This window comes from Mustela nivalis, assembly GCF_964662115.1.
Source record: "Mustela nivalis genome assembly, chromosome: 12".
Taxonomy (NCBI): Eukaryota; Metazoa; Chordata; class Mammalia; order Carnivora; family Mustelidae; genus Mustela; species Mustela nivalis.
The window spans coordinates 19,465,254-19,482,389 of record NC_139031.1 but is presented as its reverse complement, the minus strand read 5'-3'; the positions used below and the strand labels follow the sequence as shown (position 1 = coordinate 19,482,389).

General features: G+C 48.6%; 1 protein-coding gene across 3 annotated transcripts in view; it reads right to left on the bottom strand.

The window, feature by feature from the left end:
- Nucleotides 1-17,136, bottom strand: part of PLXNA4 (plexin A4) — a 419,828-nt gene that overhangs the window by 146,999 nt on the left and 255,693 nt on the right. For all 3 annotated transcript variants that reach the window (XM_082693998.1, XM_082694000.1, XM_082693997.1), the window contains exon 4: nucleotides 4,185-4,316. In XM_082693998.1, coding sequence (XP_082550124.1) covers nucleotides 4,185-4,316 — 132 coding nt within the window. The remainder of the gene's footprint in view (nucleotides 1-4,184; nucleotides 4,317-17,136) is intronic.

Below are 17,136 nucleotides of genomic sequence, written 5' to 3'. Positions count from 1 at the left end.
TTATTCAACTTGCAAAAATCATGGTAGGTTGGAAGTTCCCTCAGTTCTATATGCCGAGCCAAGCTCTTTCCGCAGGCATTATCTCATTTGGTCTTCATCAGTGCCCTAGGAGAGCGGTACCATTTACTACTTTCCCATTTCACAGACCACAAACTGAGGTGTGCGGCATCTCTCCCAGGGCCTCACCTATCACCGTCCACTCCCCGTTCCACGCAGTCCTTCTGGATCCCCGGCAACACCGAGTATGGGTTTGCCTCTCGTGGCCTCTGAGCTAGCCGTTCCTTCTCCCTGGAGGAGGATTTGTCCCCAGCTGCCTCCTGCCACTTGGCCTTATCCTTCTTTCTGCTGGACGGTTCCCTTCTTGGGAGGCTCTCTCTGACACCCTTCTTGAAAAGAGCATTCCCCACCATGTTCCCGGCCACCACCTTATTGCCCTGGAGTCTGTTAAGTTTCTCATTGCATTCACCATCCCCTGACATTCAGCCTTCGTTCATTGACTCATTCGTGGTCTGAGTCTCTACCTAAAATATAAGCACTATGAGGCCAGGGATTTTGTCTATCTCATCCCCCACTGAATCTCCAGTATCTGGAGAGTGGCTGACTCACAGCAGGTGCTCAATATTTGTTCATATTGAATGAAGAAATAAGGTACCAAGAGGGTTAGTAACTTGTCTGTGGTCACAGAGCCAGGAAATACATAACATTGGTCTGCATACACATGTACACACACACACACACACACACACACACACCTCACGCCATTCTCTGCCTCTACTAGTTACACCATCCTTACATTTTCCGACCCTCTAATCACATGACTGGCTCCCCTGACAACCAACAACTCCTCCCCCCTTCTTTAGGGGATTTCCAAAAGTCACCTAATTAACATAAATTCAGCAGTGGTTGGAAGGAGCTTATTACAAACAACAAGACACCCATTTCACTTTTATGGCTCCTGAAGACTTCAGGAACTGAGGACAAAAAAACAAATATTATAAATAAAAGATTCTCCATTGCTCTCATCACTCAGGAAATTCCAAGAGTTCTGGTAGCCCAGTGGCAGAAATGGACATGAAGACCAAATGTATGTTCTTCTTATAAGCCACAATATCACAATTAGGTATGTATGACTGGCACATCAGATCTATAATAGTTCGATTTAAGAGATAGTTAAAGTAGGCTATTTAAGCTTAAGCAGGTTTAAAGTAGGTTATTTAGGTTAAGTAGGTTTACTTAAATAAAAACACAAAGCAAAAAATAGCTCAGGACAGGGTAAAAGTTATAGCAGGGATGAACAGATGACCAAAGTTTGAGAGATACTTCCTTTGCTTGAAGGGTAGTCTTGTAATTATATGTAAGTTTGAACTTAGGAATTAAGAAACGTGAAATGGAATTTGTATCAGTCCCTCTTTTCCAATTCTGGGTCCGTGATGACAATGGGATACAATCAATAATTCATTCATTCATTCATCAAATAATTATCAAAGACCCATTAGGTGAGATTTAGACAGACGAAGAAGACATAGGGCTGCCCCCAAGTTGCTGACAGTCTGATAGGAGAGAAAGACAAGGAGAGAAAGCCAGCCCTGGGTGAGAAGCGTGACCAAAGAGGTGTCTAAGCAGACGTCAGCAATCACTCATTGTAGATGGGGACAGCACAGCTCAATTTTGAAGGACAAGGCAAAATTCGCCAGATGAGAAAGGGAGGTGTCCTCCAGGCAGAGCCCACATCACAGCTGGCCATACAGAGACCAACCTGTAGATTCCACCCGGCAAAGCATCCTGACACAGCATGCCTGACACCTACCCACCGGCTGACAGTGGCAGGAATATCCCTAGTGCATTTACCGAGCTGCCCTTGGCCCCAGCTCTACTTGGTATGCTCAGCCAACAAGGCAGCCTGTGGGTTCTTGATAGGCTTTCCACTGGGACTGAATCCCTGCTCCCAGGCCAACTCAGTTTTGACCTGAACTGTTTAAGCTCCATACCTGAGAGGTCACCCAGAATCTTGATGCCACCACCTGCCTGATTTCAAATATGGCCAATGTCCAGACATCTTGTTGCAATGTCATGAGAATAAGAGCCTCCATTTACCAAGCCCTTACTCCGTGCCAGGCTTGCTTCATGCCTGTTACATGTGTTATGTCATTTGATCCTTGGGACACTATGGGATGTTATTATTACTTCTATGCAGCAGTTGAGAACCTTAAATCTTAAAGAGGTTAGGAACTTGCCTGAGATCATGCTTAGTACATGGTGAAGCTAAGGTTCATGCTGGGACATTCTGACACCAAAGCCTGTGCACTTAACCATTGTGCTATACCACCACTCCCCACAGAGAATGGGCAAACCCACTGGAGACCAGTGTTGGGCCAGCTATCATGGGCCTTTGGACTTTATTTTGATAGCAGGTTGCCCTCCATCTCAGTGAAGAGCAGCCCCAGAGAGGATGAATGCCCTGGCCCCATCCATTCTTACCTTCCTTTCTTTTCTTACAATCCAGAGCTCCCATCATGCCTCATTCTCCAAGCCTGGGTAGGTACTGGCCATGGACCTCTCTTGGGCGAGCAGAATGCGGAGGACAAGGAGCTCAGAATCCCATCTCTGTTATCAGAGGGGGCTCCCCATGGCTTATATTTTCCATCTTTGCAAGTTCTTAAATAAAGTTCCAGGTTGAGAGATCCTGGTTTTCAGGTAAGGTAAGAAATCCTAAAATAGGTCATGCTTTGTGGAAGCAATGGGTCTTCTCCAAAGGAGTCATTCTACCAAGGAAAGCTACTTCCCCTCCATGTCTAGAGCAGGGGATATCATAGAATAGTTCCAAATGGATGGAGATTCCAAACACGGGTCTCTGTAGGCAGGGAGTGGGGAGTGTGGGCTCCATTGAGAAAGTGCAAGAAAGGAGAGCAAAGGAGCTGCCTCAGACCCCATCCTGGCTCCTGGGGTCAAACGTTCCTCAGTCAGCCCCACATCGGGCAATCCCCAAACCAGGGCAGCCTCAATGAAGGCACCACAATGGGTCCCAGTGTGGCTGGGTGGGGAGTCCCACACCAAGAGAAGATGTCATCATGCTCTTAGGGAGGGTGGAGCTGCTGTGGGCTGCCAACGCATAATGCACAAGCCCTGGGGGCGGCATAATGTGGTATTCATCTTTTTCCCTATGCAGAGAGGGGACAGGCGGAACAATCCAGACTCTGTCGGCAAGGTCCTCTGGGGAGTTCAGGCCTCGCTAATGAAGATGAATAAGAGATGGGATCTGCCCCTCATGGCTGCTGCCTGTATCACATACATATTTATGGACTGGAGGGACAGCTCCTGGGAATGACCCACCCCACACAGAGAGGAGAGGGGGAAGGCATGGCGGTGCTAATCCACTCTTGAGATGGGTGTTGGCGGAACACTCTGGGCTGTGAATTAGGGCACTCCAAGACATACTCTTAAATATGTGGAATTTTCAAGGTGATATGTATACCTTTGCTTGCTGTAGATGCATCAGTCCTGGTCTAGGCCAAGGACCCTTGAAGAACTTACTTAGTACTCAGCTGAGTTCCAGAAACAAGCCCAACTTTGCTACTTCCTACTCAGTATCAGTTAACAGTAATTCCTGCACCCTCTTGTTCTGCCCAGCTTGGCCTCATGGAATTTGCCAGAACTTTGTGCTAGAGTTATAGGTACATACAAAGATTCAGAACACATGCTGTATCATCTCATTTCACGGACAGAGACCCATGTTTGGAATCTCCATCCATTTGGAACTATTCTATGATGTTCCCTCAACTAAGATGTTTGGGCAACAAATCCTTGTCCACCAGAGACCTCCAGGGTCTAAGAGGGTGACCCTGGTAGGAGATGATACTTTCTGTAGGAAAATCTGGATAAAAAACTTGGGCATTTGTACCATGTTTCTTCAAAAGACAGTGAATGCTGGCCTTGAATCTATACTCACCCATCACTGTGAAGTTAGTGGATTTGTTCTAGACTCCCAGATGTTTTGATATTTTAAATGTTTTATTCCGCCTTTCAGTGCACTCAACCTCAGTCCCCAAGCAATATAACCAAAAAGATACATACTGAGCCGAAAAAATCCAATGCCCTCTCTGCAGCTGGTCTCCTGTAGGTTTCTACTGAGCCACAGGATAGTCCTTAGCACAAGACAAATGTCTAACAGAGCCCAAGAGCCTTACCTGCCTTTCTGACATGATGTAGAGCTGCTCGTGGTCCTTGGAGAAGGCCATATCCCGGAGGACTGGGCCGGGCTCTACCACCTGCACCGTCTCATACTGGAGCGCGTTGCCCCTGGGCCCATCCACCCGTATCTGCGGAGAAGAGGGAGAGGAGAGATGATATGAGTTCAGATCCTATACTGCCCATAGTTCAGCTTCAGCCCAGAGACCCTCCCAACAGCTAAGGAAGAGGCATCGAGCTCTGCCTCCATGATGCTGAGCCCGGGCCCTGAAGAGAAGCCTCCCAGGGACCTCCTGCTGGGAAAGGCAGAGATAAGGGAAGGCAGAAGACCAAACCAGGCTCCGCAAAGTCTTCAGAGAAGAGGATAGGGTTGGTACTAAGGAGCAGTGGCTGGGGATTGGGTGAACCATGGGTAACTGAAGCTGCTTCAGATCAGAGCGCCATCGTGTAACAGAAAGGCAATATTATTTGCTAGGTTTGTTCTCAGAAAATAAGTGGATGTAAGAATGTAGGCTGATTCTTGGGGCTGCCTGGGTGGCTCAATGGGTTAAGCCTCTGCCTTCAGCTCAGGTCATGATCTCAGGGTCCTGGGATCAAGTCCTGCATCGGGCTCTCTGCTAGGGAGGGAGCCTGCTTCCTCCTCTCTCTCTCTCTCTCTCTCTCTCTCTCTCTCTCTGCTTGCCTCTCTGCCTACTTGTGATCTCTCTGTGTCAAATAAATAAAATCTTAAAAAAAAAAAAAAGAATGTAGGCTGATTCTTCGAGATGGCTACCCAGTTATCATTGCCACACCTTTGAGGGGGAACCAGGCAAGGAGTCAATCCCAGAAGTTTCACACTGAGTGGGCTCATTCTGGCCATTAACTATTAGCTTCTGCTTCAGCCTTAGGAGTAGATGTAGGTCTTCAAACCTCCTGGAGGTTCTATTCATGTCCCCAGGGAAGGGGACGTGAGCATTCCAGGAAAATGCATGTTGGGCATGAGTCATCTCCAAACTTCTGAGAACACTTAGCAGAGTAGATCACCCCTGGTCCATTCGCCGGCCTTTCTAGAACTATTTGGACAACATGGAGACAACCAGGAGAGACTTTTGCCCACACCCCCCCCCCCATAGTGGAGGACCAATTCTAGAAAGATGGGGGTTTCTCAATGCTGCATGGTGCTCAGTTGACCTGGGGTGCTGATTCTAGAATCAGAATCATTGCAAGTCTGGGCTCATAGGTTCGACAGAATCACTGCCCAGTACTTATAATGCCACCCGCCGAAGTCAGAACCAAATATCCAGAGGGACACAGAGAAAGGCAATAGCTAGGGGGTCACCAAACTTGATTAGATGCCCCTTGTATAAGACTCTGTAAGGTACCCACAGTGTAATTTTAGAGGTTTCAGTAATGAAACTAAAGAAAAAAGTTATATTCCATATATCCCCATTATGCATTCCTCTTACTTGTAATTTTTACTATTCAATTTTTAACCCCTCATGATATCAACGAGAAGAGAAGTTATTCAGATAAAATAAATTACAGAAGGGACACCACATTAATACCAACAGATGACATCAATTCATCTGAAAAGTCTGCTGCCTCCCGTTTCTGTTGAATTCACTGAACTCCGACACTAGGTTATTTTGCAGTTTATGTGTTTGCTTTTAGGTTTGTTCCAGGCTCTGTTTGTTTTCCTCTAAAGCACGACTTTTAAGCCCTTCCTAGATGTCAGGCACTAGGAAATGGTTTTGCATGTAATTCCTTATTGGTGTAACCCTCTCAGTCCTGTGGGGTTAGTGGTCATTTGTCCTGACATACATGGTCTCTCCAGCATCTGTTCCACCCTCTGCCACCTTAGAGGCAAGACTGGACCCACCCCCTGCTTCCCTGGGGGCAGGAGGTGCTCCCTGATGGGCAGGAGCAATTCCGTTTTATCTCACTCTGTTGCCACAATGATTAAAGAAAACAGGCCCAAGTCAATCAACATATGTACCCAGGGCAAAGCAGGGACAGACAGTGTTTTGTGATCAGGGAAGAGAGATTGCTCCTCACCCTCTGCACATCAAAGAAACAGCTGACTCCAAGAGCTGCTGGCAGCCCTTTTGTCATAAAGAGGAGAGCTGAAGCCAGGAAAGGTTTATATACAAAGACAGAAAGAACTGGTCTTTGGTGATGTCCCTGAGTCACTGAATCAAAATGATCCCACAGCCTGCCCTCCGTCAGGACTTTCTAGTTACTCAAGTTATTTCCTTACTGTTAAAAGAATAAAAAGGCATTTTTGCAACATCAAAAGTCTTAACTGCTATACTGATACAAACAACGAGGAAAATGAGACAGAAGTGCAGTAAACAATTAGCCTGAGCTATAAAAGTTGGGGACAGAATTTGGATTCAGTTTGACTCCAAAGTCCACGTTTTTCATACGACCCCATTACATGAGACCTCGTTCCTTGGTGGGTTTCACATTCATTGACTGGGGCGTGCCACCTAGATAAAGGCAGGGGGCTGAGGTCAGCGTCTGTCTCTGGTCTATATGATGCCAGAGGCTTTTGCCAGTCATTCCTGATTTTGATGCTGAAATACTCGAGCTTGACCAATATTTATTTTAAGAACGAAAAAATAAATGAATGCAGCTAAAGCTTCCTTTTGCTAATTTCTCATGAAGCTCATGAAAACAAAACAAAACAAAAAACTAATAAAGGCATTGAAAGAGAATACTTTTAGCTCTGAAAATCAAAATGCCTCAGATTCCAATAGCCCACCTGCTTCTGTGCCCATCTCCAAGCCAGCAGATGACAATCCTGGCCAGGCCCTTCCTTCATCTGAATGAAATGAGAGTTCATGCAAAACCCATTAGGATTACTACCCAAGTCTGACTGCGTGGCGAGGGCCTTGGCCCCCAGCCCAGCCCAGGCTGCACCCCAGCTGTGAGTCACCTCTGGAGAGTGACAAGAGTGACACTAAGCACTCTGGCTGGTCTCCAGCCCCTCCAGGCTGCCGGCAGGAGCAGGCTCCCCCAAGGAATTCTGGGGGATATGCGTGCCAGGCGATGCCCGTGGTCTGATCCCCAAGGGAAATTGGATTCAGTGCCTTATCAATCTTCTTTATCACTGGGCCCCAGCTCCCTGCTCTTTAGCACAAGGCGATGTGGCGGATGGCGGTGGACATCAGAGGAAACCAGAGGAGTGGGGGCGGGGACAGAGGGATGGACCAGGGAACACCTAGGGCAAGTTTTCACGGGCCTTCCCCAGGGAGGCAGGATAGGGTTCTTGTGCCCCCTTCCACACTCCGTCTAGGTGGGAAATCTAGTCATTGCCAAGGCAGGGTTCCCTCTCCCCCTCCCCCTCCCCCATCCTCAACTTATTTCAGAAACCAGAAAGGAAAGCATCCAATTCACCCATCCGCTGAAAGAATCTCACAAAGATCTTGGCTAAAAGGAGCTTGTGGTAGGACTGGCTGAATGATGGACGATCACAAAATTTAGGTAGAGCGATCCAGCTGCTGCCTGCTTTGGCCTCACATAACAGATAGCAACAAGAACCGCTAATAGCGGAGTGACGACCGTGTGTCAGGTCTCGTGCTGGCGTCCTACACCTACCAGCTTCTCATTTAAACTACCTAACTCACGCAGTAAGCACTAATATCATCCCACTTACAGCTGAAGCACAGAGAGGTTTAGTCACTTGCTCCGGGTCACGCAGCTAGTGGATGGCATGGCTTCAACCCTTACCAAGGTCTGACGGATTCTGTCCACGCCTCCGTGTGTTTAGGTACTACACCAGTGCCTGTTGAACCAAGTTTCATTTGGTTGTATAAACCCGCATCCCTTCAAGAAGGGCAAGTCATTGATGTTAAGCCAACATCGCCGTGGGAGAGTGGGAGGAAACCTGTCTGCACCTGCTACCGTTCTTGTGGGAGAGAATCATGCATATGAATGAAGATGCTGCTGCTGTAAAGTTTTCAGTTACCCTGCACAGCATTCTTAAATAACGTCGTCCCATCGGATGGTTTTAAGATATTTATGATGTTGACAACTAGCATCATTGTTCTCATTTTGCTGATGAAGAAACTGGAGAGGAGGGGGCGCGCGCTGTTCTGGGTCTTGCCCCAAAATTTAGTGGTAAACCGAGGATAGTCAGGACTAGAATTCAGGTCTCCTGGTTCCTAGCTTGGTACCTGCCTCTTAGCCATTTAGATTTTTCCAAAAGCCTTTGACAAGGTTCCACACGAAAAGGCATTTAAAAATAATGAGTCACTGTGGGACTTTGGGCAGTTTGACCATGGAGAAGGAGCCAGCTTAGAGACAGAAAAAGACACGTTTCGGCACGGAGGAGCGGAGCCAGGGGCATTTCCCTAGCACTGGTGTTATGACTTGTTTTATTTAATATTTTGTGTAAGTGGGCTGGAGGAGGGAGCAAGAAAGTATGCAGATGATTCTGAGCTCTTTGGGCTGGCAAGAAGGCCAGTGGTAGAGATGAATTACAGAAGGGTGATGTGTTCTCAGGGAGCACTGGGGAGGGGAACTGCACAGGGGCAAAAAAGCTAGGACTGTGCATCTCAGCACGGCACCCAGGACATGGCCAGTGCTCACCAAGTTGATACAGACAGGTGTGGGTAGGGGTGTGGCGAGAAGAGAACTCTTGCACACTGTTGGTAAAAATGTAAATTGGTATAGTCACTATGGATAACAATATGGAGGAGCCTCAAAAATTAAAAAGAAACCTACTTTATGATCTAGCAGTCCTACTCCTGGGTATGTACCCAAAGGAAACAAAATCAGTACCTCCAAGAGATGACTACAGCCCATGCTCATAGCAGCATTTTTTATAATAGCCAAGATATGGAAAGTATCTAAGTATCCATTGATGGATGAAGGGTAACACACACACACATATATGTGAATACAGGTACACACATATATGTTACACATGTATATATACAAAACAGATATATGTTTATATTTTAAATATATAAAATAAAGCCTTAAAGAAGAAAGAAATCCTGCCATTTTGGACAACATGGGTGAACTTAGGGAATACTATGCTATGTGAAATCAGCCTGACACAGAAAGGCAAATATTGCATGATTCACTTATATGTGGAATCTAAAAGAGTCAGACTCTTAGAAACAAAGCCTAGAATGGTGGTTGCCGGGGACTTGGGGTTGGGGACAATGGGGAGATGTTGGCCAAGTGATACAAACCTTCAGTTACAAGACAAGTGAGTTCTGAAAACCTAACACAGAGCAATGTGACTAGAGTTAGTAATACTGACTTGTGTATTTGAAATTCGCTAAGAAGGTAGATCTTAAGTGATCTCATCACACCCACAAGGAAAATGGTAGCTATGCGAAGTATGGATATACTAATTAGCTTGATTGCACCAATTATGTCATAAAACATACATATATCACGTTGTATACCTTAAACATAGACAATTTTTATTTGCCACTTATGCCTTGAAAAGATGGGGAAAGATGAGTAGTTACTACATAAATGGTCAATGCCCTATAGGAAAACCCAGCCACATTCTACCAATGGGACCACGGCCCTGAGCGGATCTAGGTGAGACCACGGAATTACTCAAAGTGAGAGGCGGGACCAAGAAAGAAGTGCTCAGGAATCACTCACGACTCCCCATATTCCACAGCAGCCTGAATAGCCAGCAACATGTCAAGCAGCGTTCAAATGGGATTTTAGGGGAAAACAGACAAACAGAAGTCATTCTCCTGGCCAAGTTCACTTGAATACAGAATATCATGTTCAGTCCACCCCTGATAAGGTAGAAACATAATCCAGATGCCTGCACCTGGAGAATAGCCTAGGAAAGATGCCTCAGGCCACAAAGACCCAGTTGAGATCAAAGGAGAGGTGTTGGCCAGTGGCCCTGGTTCAGTCGCCAACACAGGGGCCACCCCGAAGCTGCTGAGGTAACAGTAAGAAGCCATGAGATTTATTACTGTACACATCAGGACAAACAAGATTTATTATTTTATGCAACGCAGATGATAGTTGTGGATCACCTAAGCAGTGAGAAAGGATAAAAATAGAAGTTGATTTTTGTTTTAAGGTAGAAAATATAAAGAAGCTACTAATGTAAATTTAGGTGTTTAGAAGATGTTACTCTCTGAGGCTAACACCCAGGAGAACATCACATCCTGACCCCTCATGTCCCTTGAAAGAGGGACACTCCACATTCATTCATTGTCCACAGGGCATTCATGGAATGCCCTGGTGTTCTAGGCTCAAAGCTAGCTTCTGGAGGAAGAAGTTGGGTCTTTGTCCTGTCTTCCAAGGAAGCCTGTCCTCTGAAGGGCTCAGACACCACACAAATAAAGCCAAGTGGAAAAGGCTACAGTTACGTGTGTTCATGGCCCTTGTTCCCTCTTCCCAGGAAATCTGGTCACTGACTGGAGTACAACCAGGAATTTTCAGCCTAGCCCCAAGTGAGGCTCGAGGGAGCACGCGAGCCATACGACAAAAGAGCTACCAACGTGGCACCTCCAACTCTGAGAGGGTTGAAGACAAAATCTCTTGAGTCCAATAGGAAGATTGATCTGGAATAGTGAAATTAGTGGTAAAACATTTTATAAGGACATACCCATATTGGCCAAGGGAGGTAAGAGAGAGAGAGAGAGATCTGTCTGTCTTCACGCGCTCTGTCCTGAGGAGACTAGGTGTGATTGCTTCTCTGCGGCTGGGTGTGGCATCCCTTCAGGTCTCACCTAGGACTCGATGGAATATTCTTCTAACCAGCACCAGAGAACAGCAATGCAATGCCCATCACAAATGTGGGCCACATGTGACGTTTAGCATCTTCCATTAATGGTTACATGATAAAAGAAACAGGTAAAACTGATTAATTACAATTAATTTTAATCATCTATTTTATCTAGCACGATGTACCCCAAGTATTACTACGTTCGCATGTATGCAGTATAAAAAATTGTCGGTGAGATATTTTACATTCATTTCCTCACACTAGATCTTTGAGACCTGATGTGTATGCATTTTAGACTTACAGCAACCCTTAATAGGAACCAGACACATTTCAGGGGCTTAATAGCCACATGTGGCCCATGGCTGTCCTATAGGATGGCACAATTCTAGATCACTGTCTGTCATCCCTGTGTTCTGATCTGTGCTCGCCAAGCGATCCTGCTGATAATTTGGCTGCCAACTATCCTTCTACGGGTGCTCTCAGTTGAGATCTTTCTCACTCCATTCCCCGGCTGACACCCTTGTGTCTCCCAGGACCTTCGATTTATAACATGATTCATGTGTCCCAGTGTCTTCACTCTTCTGGAGCTTGCAAGCTCTACGTTCCAACAGCTGTGTGGTCCCCGTCAGCCTGAGCAAGTTATAGCGTGCAGCTGTGTGGGCTGGGCTCTGCTCTAGCCTAGCACCCAGCGAGCTTGTTTGATGTACCCCTGCCTTCTCTTTCCACTTTCTTAGGCTGCAGGCAATCTGGGCACACCTCTTGGATGCCAGGTATGCCCTATACCCCGGGGGGGGAGGGTTGCGGGTGGTGGCAGTCGAGAACACTTAAGAACAACTGAGAGAACCAAGCGGTCCGAAGAGATGCTACAGGGGCATAGCCCCAGAGGCTCCCTGCCTTACCAGGCAAGACTGCTGGGGGCGAAGCATGACCTGGATGGTGTGGGCTCTCAGAGGCCTGGGGGCACAGCTGACTACAAATCACAGGGGCGAATTTCAATATTTAACAAGCAGAGAGTTATTCACAATAGCCAAACACGCAAGCAATCTAAATATCTGTTGACAGCTGAATAAAGAAAACGTGATCTATACATCACGTGGCTCTAGTGTGTATATATCTGTAACACACACATAAGTACACGCACACAAACAAGAGACTGTTAATTAATGAAAAAAAAAGGGGGGAATCTTGCCTTTTGTAACACTGCAGGTGACTCTGGCGGGCATCATGCTAAGTGAAACAAGCCAGATACAGGAAGACACATATCGCATGATCTCACTTCTCTGTGGAATCTGAAATAGACTCAGAAGCCGAGAGAGGAACGGAGGTTACCAGGGACTGGGGGGAAGGGGGCATGGGGAGATGTTGGCCAAGTGGCATCAAGTGTCAGTTTTATGGGGTACATAAATTCTAAAGATCTAATATACAGCGATGTGATCACAGTGTACACTTAAAGCTGGCTAACAGGTTGGTCTTAGGTGTTTCCATAATGTAGATGTATTATATAGATTGCAACATCCCACCGAGTCCTACACCTTAAATATATCCCAAATTCATTTGTCAGATATACTTCATAAAGACGAGCAAGGCGACAGTGGGGGAGGCCACACCAGGACGAAATGACTGGGCATCCGTCGTGCCTGGACCGCGCAGGGCCCTCCATCGCAGTGTCTAGCATGCACAGTGCCATTCCCCGAGGAGGCCCATCCGGGACAGGCACGTGTGCTCCCCGGGGCACACAAGGGCACCCCTCCCCCCAAGCCCGCCCCTCCCCCGCCGTCTGCTGCCGGGGCTATTCGCGGGCAGCGCGGCCCCCTTCCCCTCCAGCCCGTCCACCTCTCTTCATCCCTGGCACGGTGAGCGTCTGCGCTGCCAGGCAGAGCGCTATTAAAACATCAGCAGGGTGGCCTCCGCAAAGGTCAGCCATCCGGGGAGCCCCTGGCAGCTGCTTGTTTGTTTACTGGAACATTATCTGGGCCGGGCTGTTGATTTACATCCATTGAAGGACTGAACAATAAATACAGGCTCCCAGTAGCAGGCAGATGCTCGCACTAGACCGTTCTGGCTGCCTTCTTGCTTGGAATAATCTCCCTAATGAGCAAACAGTGCCATTCATCTTTAAAGATGCAGGCAAGCCCCGGTATCCCCCCTCTCCTCTTTCCTTTCCCATCCTCCCCCAGATTTCCTGGTCCAGGTCTACCCTGCCAGATTTCTGGGCTGCGCCCCGCTTGGAGGAGGAGAGGGCGGGGTCGCATCTGGCAGACCTGGGAGTGGAGCCGCAACTGGAAAGGCAGGCTGGGACAGATGTCCCCGGGACGCTCTGAATTCTCCCCTGAGACCCTCAAAAGCCCAAACACAGAGGCCAGTGGAAACCCCCCTGGTGACGCGCGTGGCCCCAAGGGGGGGTGGTGGGCAGGGCTTGTGGAGATGGACGCCCCACCTTCAGGCGGAGCCTCAGCCAGAGTTAGGCCTGTTTCACTTTCAGGCAACTTTCCAAAGTTTCCAGAACCTTAAGGGGCTCCTGTGCAAGGACATGCAGACGGGTCAGTTTGCAAAATGGAGCCCGCGCCGGGGCAGGCAGCCGGCGATGGGCCCAGGGAGGGAGGGCCTGCTCATCTCAAGAGCCCTGAGTACACAACTTTGGCTCTCTTAGGGGTCCTGGCTCTCTGTCCTGGCCTTGATCTATCTCCCACTGAGGCAGAAAGAGCAGGGAGGTCCCTCGGTAGGAACTGAGCGGCCAGGATCTGCTTTCTTGGGACACTGTAGGGCTGTGGTGTCTCTCAGGTGGAAAAATCACGGAACTTTTGGATCTTACTTATACAGTTTATTCAGCTGGCCCCCCAAGACGCTAAGAGACATAACCTGGTCACTGTCACTCAGCATCTTGCCACACAGGCTGAACAGGGGGTGAAAAGGAGGAACACGGCCTCGAGTGCCAGCATCAGGCACATGGGAAGCGCTCCTCTGTTGAATGAATGAGTGAATGAATGACCTGAGAAGCTCACTCCTGGCCCGAGTTGCCAGAGTTAGAACCATTAGAGACACACACACACACACTCACAGACACGAACACACACACATGTGCACACACATGTTCTCTGCCTCTGCAGATGAGGCCATGTCTCAACTCCCACATGGCCTCTAGAAGTTTCTCTTTAGAAGTCTGACACAAGGTGACACAGGGCAGGTGTATGGGGGAGGAGGGACCAGGAATGGTGCGTGGGGACACCAGCATCGGATCTGAGCACTATGGTGATTTGCTGGTTGGGCAGTTCAAAGCTCTCTAGGGAAAGGAGCCCCTACCATGTCTCCATATCCCTGGGGAAAGGCTGCCTGGTTGGTAGAGCAGTGAACAAGAGAACCTCCAAGTTCCAGCCACCCTCAGGGCCTGCAAGTTTATCCTCTGGGCACCAGGCATTCTCTCACTGTCAGTATTCCTCTGACCCCTGAAGACAGAATCTCACTTGTAACTTGACGCTCCCCTGGAATGTCACTTTTTTTCTTCCTTCTTTCCTTCCTTTCTCCCTCCCTCCCTCTTTCTTTCTTCCTTTCTTCCTAGATTTTATTTATTTATTTGACAGAGAGAGACACCGCAAGAGAGGAAACACAAGCAGGGGGAGTAGGAGAGGGAGAAGCAGGCTTCCCGCAGAATAGGGAGCCTGAGGTGGGGCTCGATCCCAGGACTCTGGGATCATGACCTGAGCTGAAGGCAGAGGCTTAACGATTGAGCCACCCAGGCGTCCCCTGGAATGTCACTTTCATTCTAAACTCACCCCCTGCCTCACTGGCATGTCCATCTCTGTTCCCGGTTCCGTTTTTCTTTCTTCCACGGCGCTGGTCAGTTTCTCCCATGCTATGTGATTTATTCATTTATTACAATATTGTTGGGCTCCCTTGCGAGAAGGTAAATGCCACAAGAGCGGACGTCCTTACCTTTCGTGTTCAGTGGTACATCCCAAACCCCTGAGCCATGCACATAGTAGGTGCTCGATCAATACTGGTTGGACAAAAGAATGGATGGGAATGTTCACACTAGTCATCAACGTCTTAATTTGTCTTAATTTGTTCTCCCGATGCAGAGCTCCCTTATTGTACAGCAAGGAACCCAAACGGTGGGGAGAACACCCCAGGAGATGCAGCAGTGGGAGAGGAGCGGAGACTGTCCAGCCCAGTCTCACCAGAGTGGCCTCGAAGACATGTGGCGGCCCCTCCTCCCAGCTCCAAGTCCCAGCACTCTGGATGTGGGCTTACCCCCTGCTTCTATGTTCACACTGCGTAGGCTGCCCCAGAATAGCACAATGAGGGTGCTTTGTTTTGATTTCCTGATTCCAGCCAGGAGGAAAAGGATGCGAAGGGAATGGCAAGAGTGTAAACAGTAATTAATTAGATAAGCCCTGCGTGTGTGTGGGTCCCGCGCTGTGTAACCAAACACTGTTGGGAAAATGGGTCCCTTTGGGTCTCTCGCTGCACACCCACGAAACTGAGTGATGATCTTTGGGTTGCCATTAGGACATGTCACCTTGCACAGCTCCACACGGAGGGATCGGGAGCAAGGGTCTCCATGCTCCCACCCCACCGGTTTGGGTGCCGACACAGAAAGCAAGATACAACTCGAGGATAGAAAGATGTTGAAGAAGTAAGAAGGAAAGTCAATAGGATTAATATGAAGGAAGTGCCAGAAGATGGTTTAAACCAGCATATCTCAAACGCTAAATATTTAAAACCAGCCTTTTGTGTTGCCCGCCCCCTTGCAAAGAGACCTGGGCAGGCATAGAACGTGTAAGTTACATACAGGTTGGAATCCTTGGTGGATCACCTGGATTGTGGTCCCAGAGTCACCACATATGTGAGTAGCCTGCATTCCCAAAGCCTCGGTTGCCATTTCCCACATGCCTCTGGCCACAGGGGAGCCTGGACAGACTGCACCCACTCTTAGAAAAACAAGCCGGGATGAATAGTTGATTCACCGTCTGCCACGAGCTGCGCCATGTGGTTCACACGTATCAGCTGGTTCCGGTGCTTGGCAGACAGGCCAGGCTCATCCATGTTACAAAAGACCAGAGTCCTCTGGCTCCTGAGATGCAGTGTACAAGCCGGAGAGCCTGGGTGTGGGGATCCCAGGAGCAGATGGCAGGAACCCCACCTTTGCCACATACAAACTCTGTGGCTGGAGATAATCTGCCAAACTTTATCACTTTCCATCAAACAGATACTGTTATTCTTCTGCTGGGCGTCTGATCACGTTCCAAACATGTAGAATACTTAGCATCGAGAAAGGGTAACAGTGAAGTTTCCATGAATGTTAGTTGCTAGGGAGGCAATTCACATGAGTCGACCCCCATGATTCCCACTCATTCCCGCTGGGAGCAGCCACCGTGTGTGCCACAGAGAGATTAGGCCCATGGATGGGGTTCTCGACATCTGACGAGGTCAGCAAGGGGTTGCAAAGAGAAGAGGGTCCATGACTCCCCTCTGGGCCACCTGAAGCAGATGAGAAAGGGGGCATTGCTGGACAGAGGGCAGGGACCCGGGTAGAGAAGTGTCTGTGCCCACAGATGGAATGTTCGGACAGGCATTCCACCAATGTGGGTGCAGACACCTTTCCCTGCCTGTTCCGAAGCTGGAGGAATCATCCAGGAAACCTTGAGTCTGGCTCCGCTGGAGTGTGATTCAGAAAGCCAGAGACTTTATGGAGAAAGAAGCAGCTTCATGGTCTGAGTAAGCCACAGGAGGGAAGTGGAGTACCACAGCCTGGCTTCACAGGGGGGAGAGGCATCTCTGAGCCTGATCAAGGGCTGGAGGCAGAGTCAGAGCTGGCAGCATGCTGGGAGGCAAGGACAGTTTCCTAGAGATGAAGCCAGGCCTTCCATGGCATCGGGGGCAGAGTTCTGAACCCAGGACCAGTCAGTACTCCTGATTCTTCATCCACACTCCTCCCTGCCCCTTCTATGACTCAGACAAGTCACTTTCCTCCCTGTCCTCCCACACAGCCTCTGGGCTCTGTGTACCCCCTGGCCAAATAGGGGGCTACCTCCTCTCTTCTACCCACCCCCAACTGCTGCAGTCACAAAGGGGTTAATGAACACGGTACATCATGACAGCAAGGGGCTGATGTGTGTGGTCAGCAGTTCTCTCCTGTTGGAAACCTAGTTCCTCTGGAGTGGGATCCGGCAGATGCTTAATGCAGCTGTACTAGGATGAGGAGAAACCCCTGTCCAACTGGGGCACCCAGGGAGAACGGAAGCAGAGTGAAG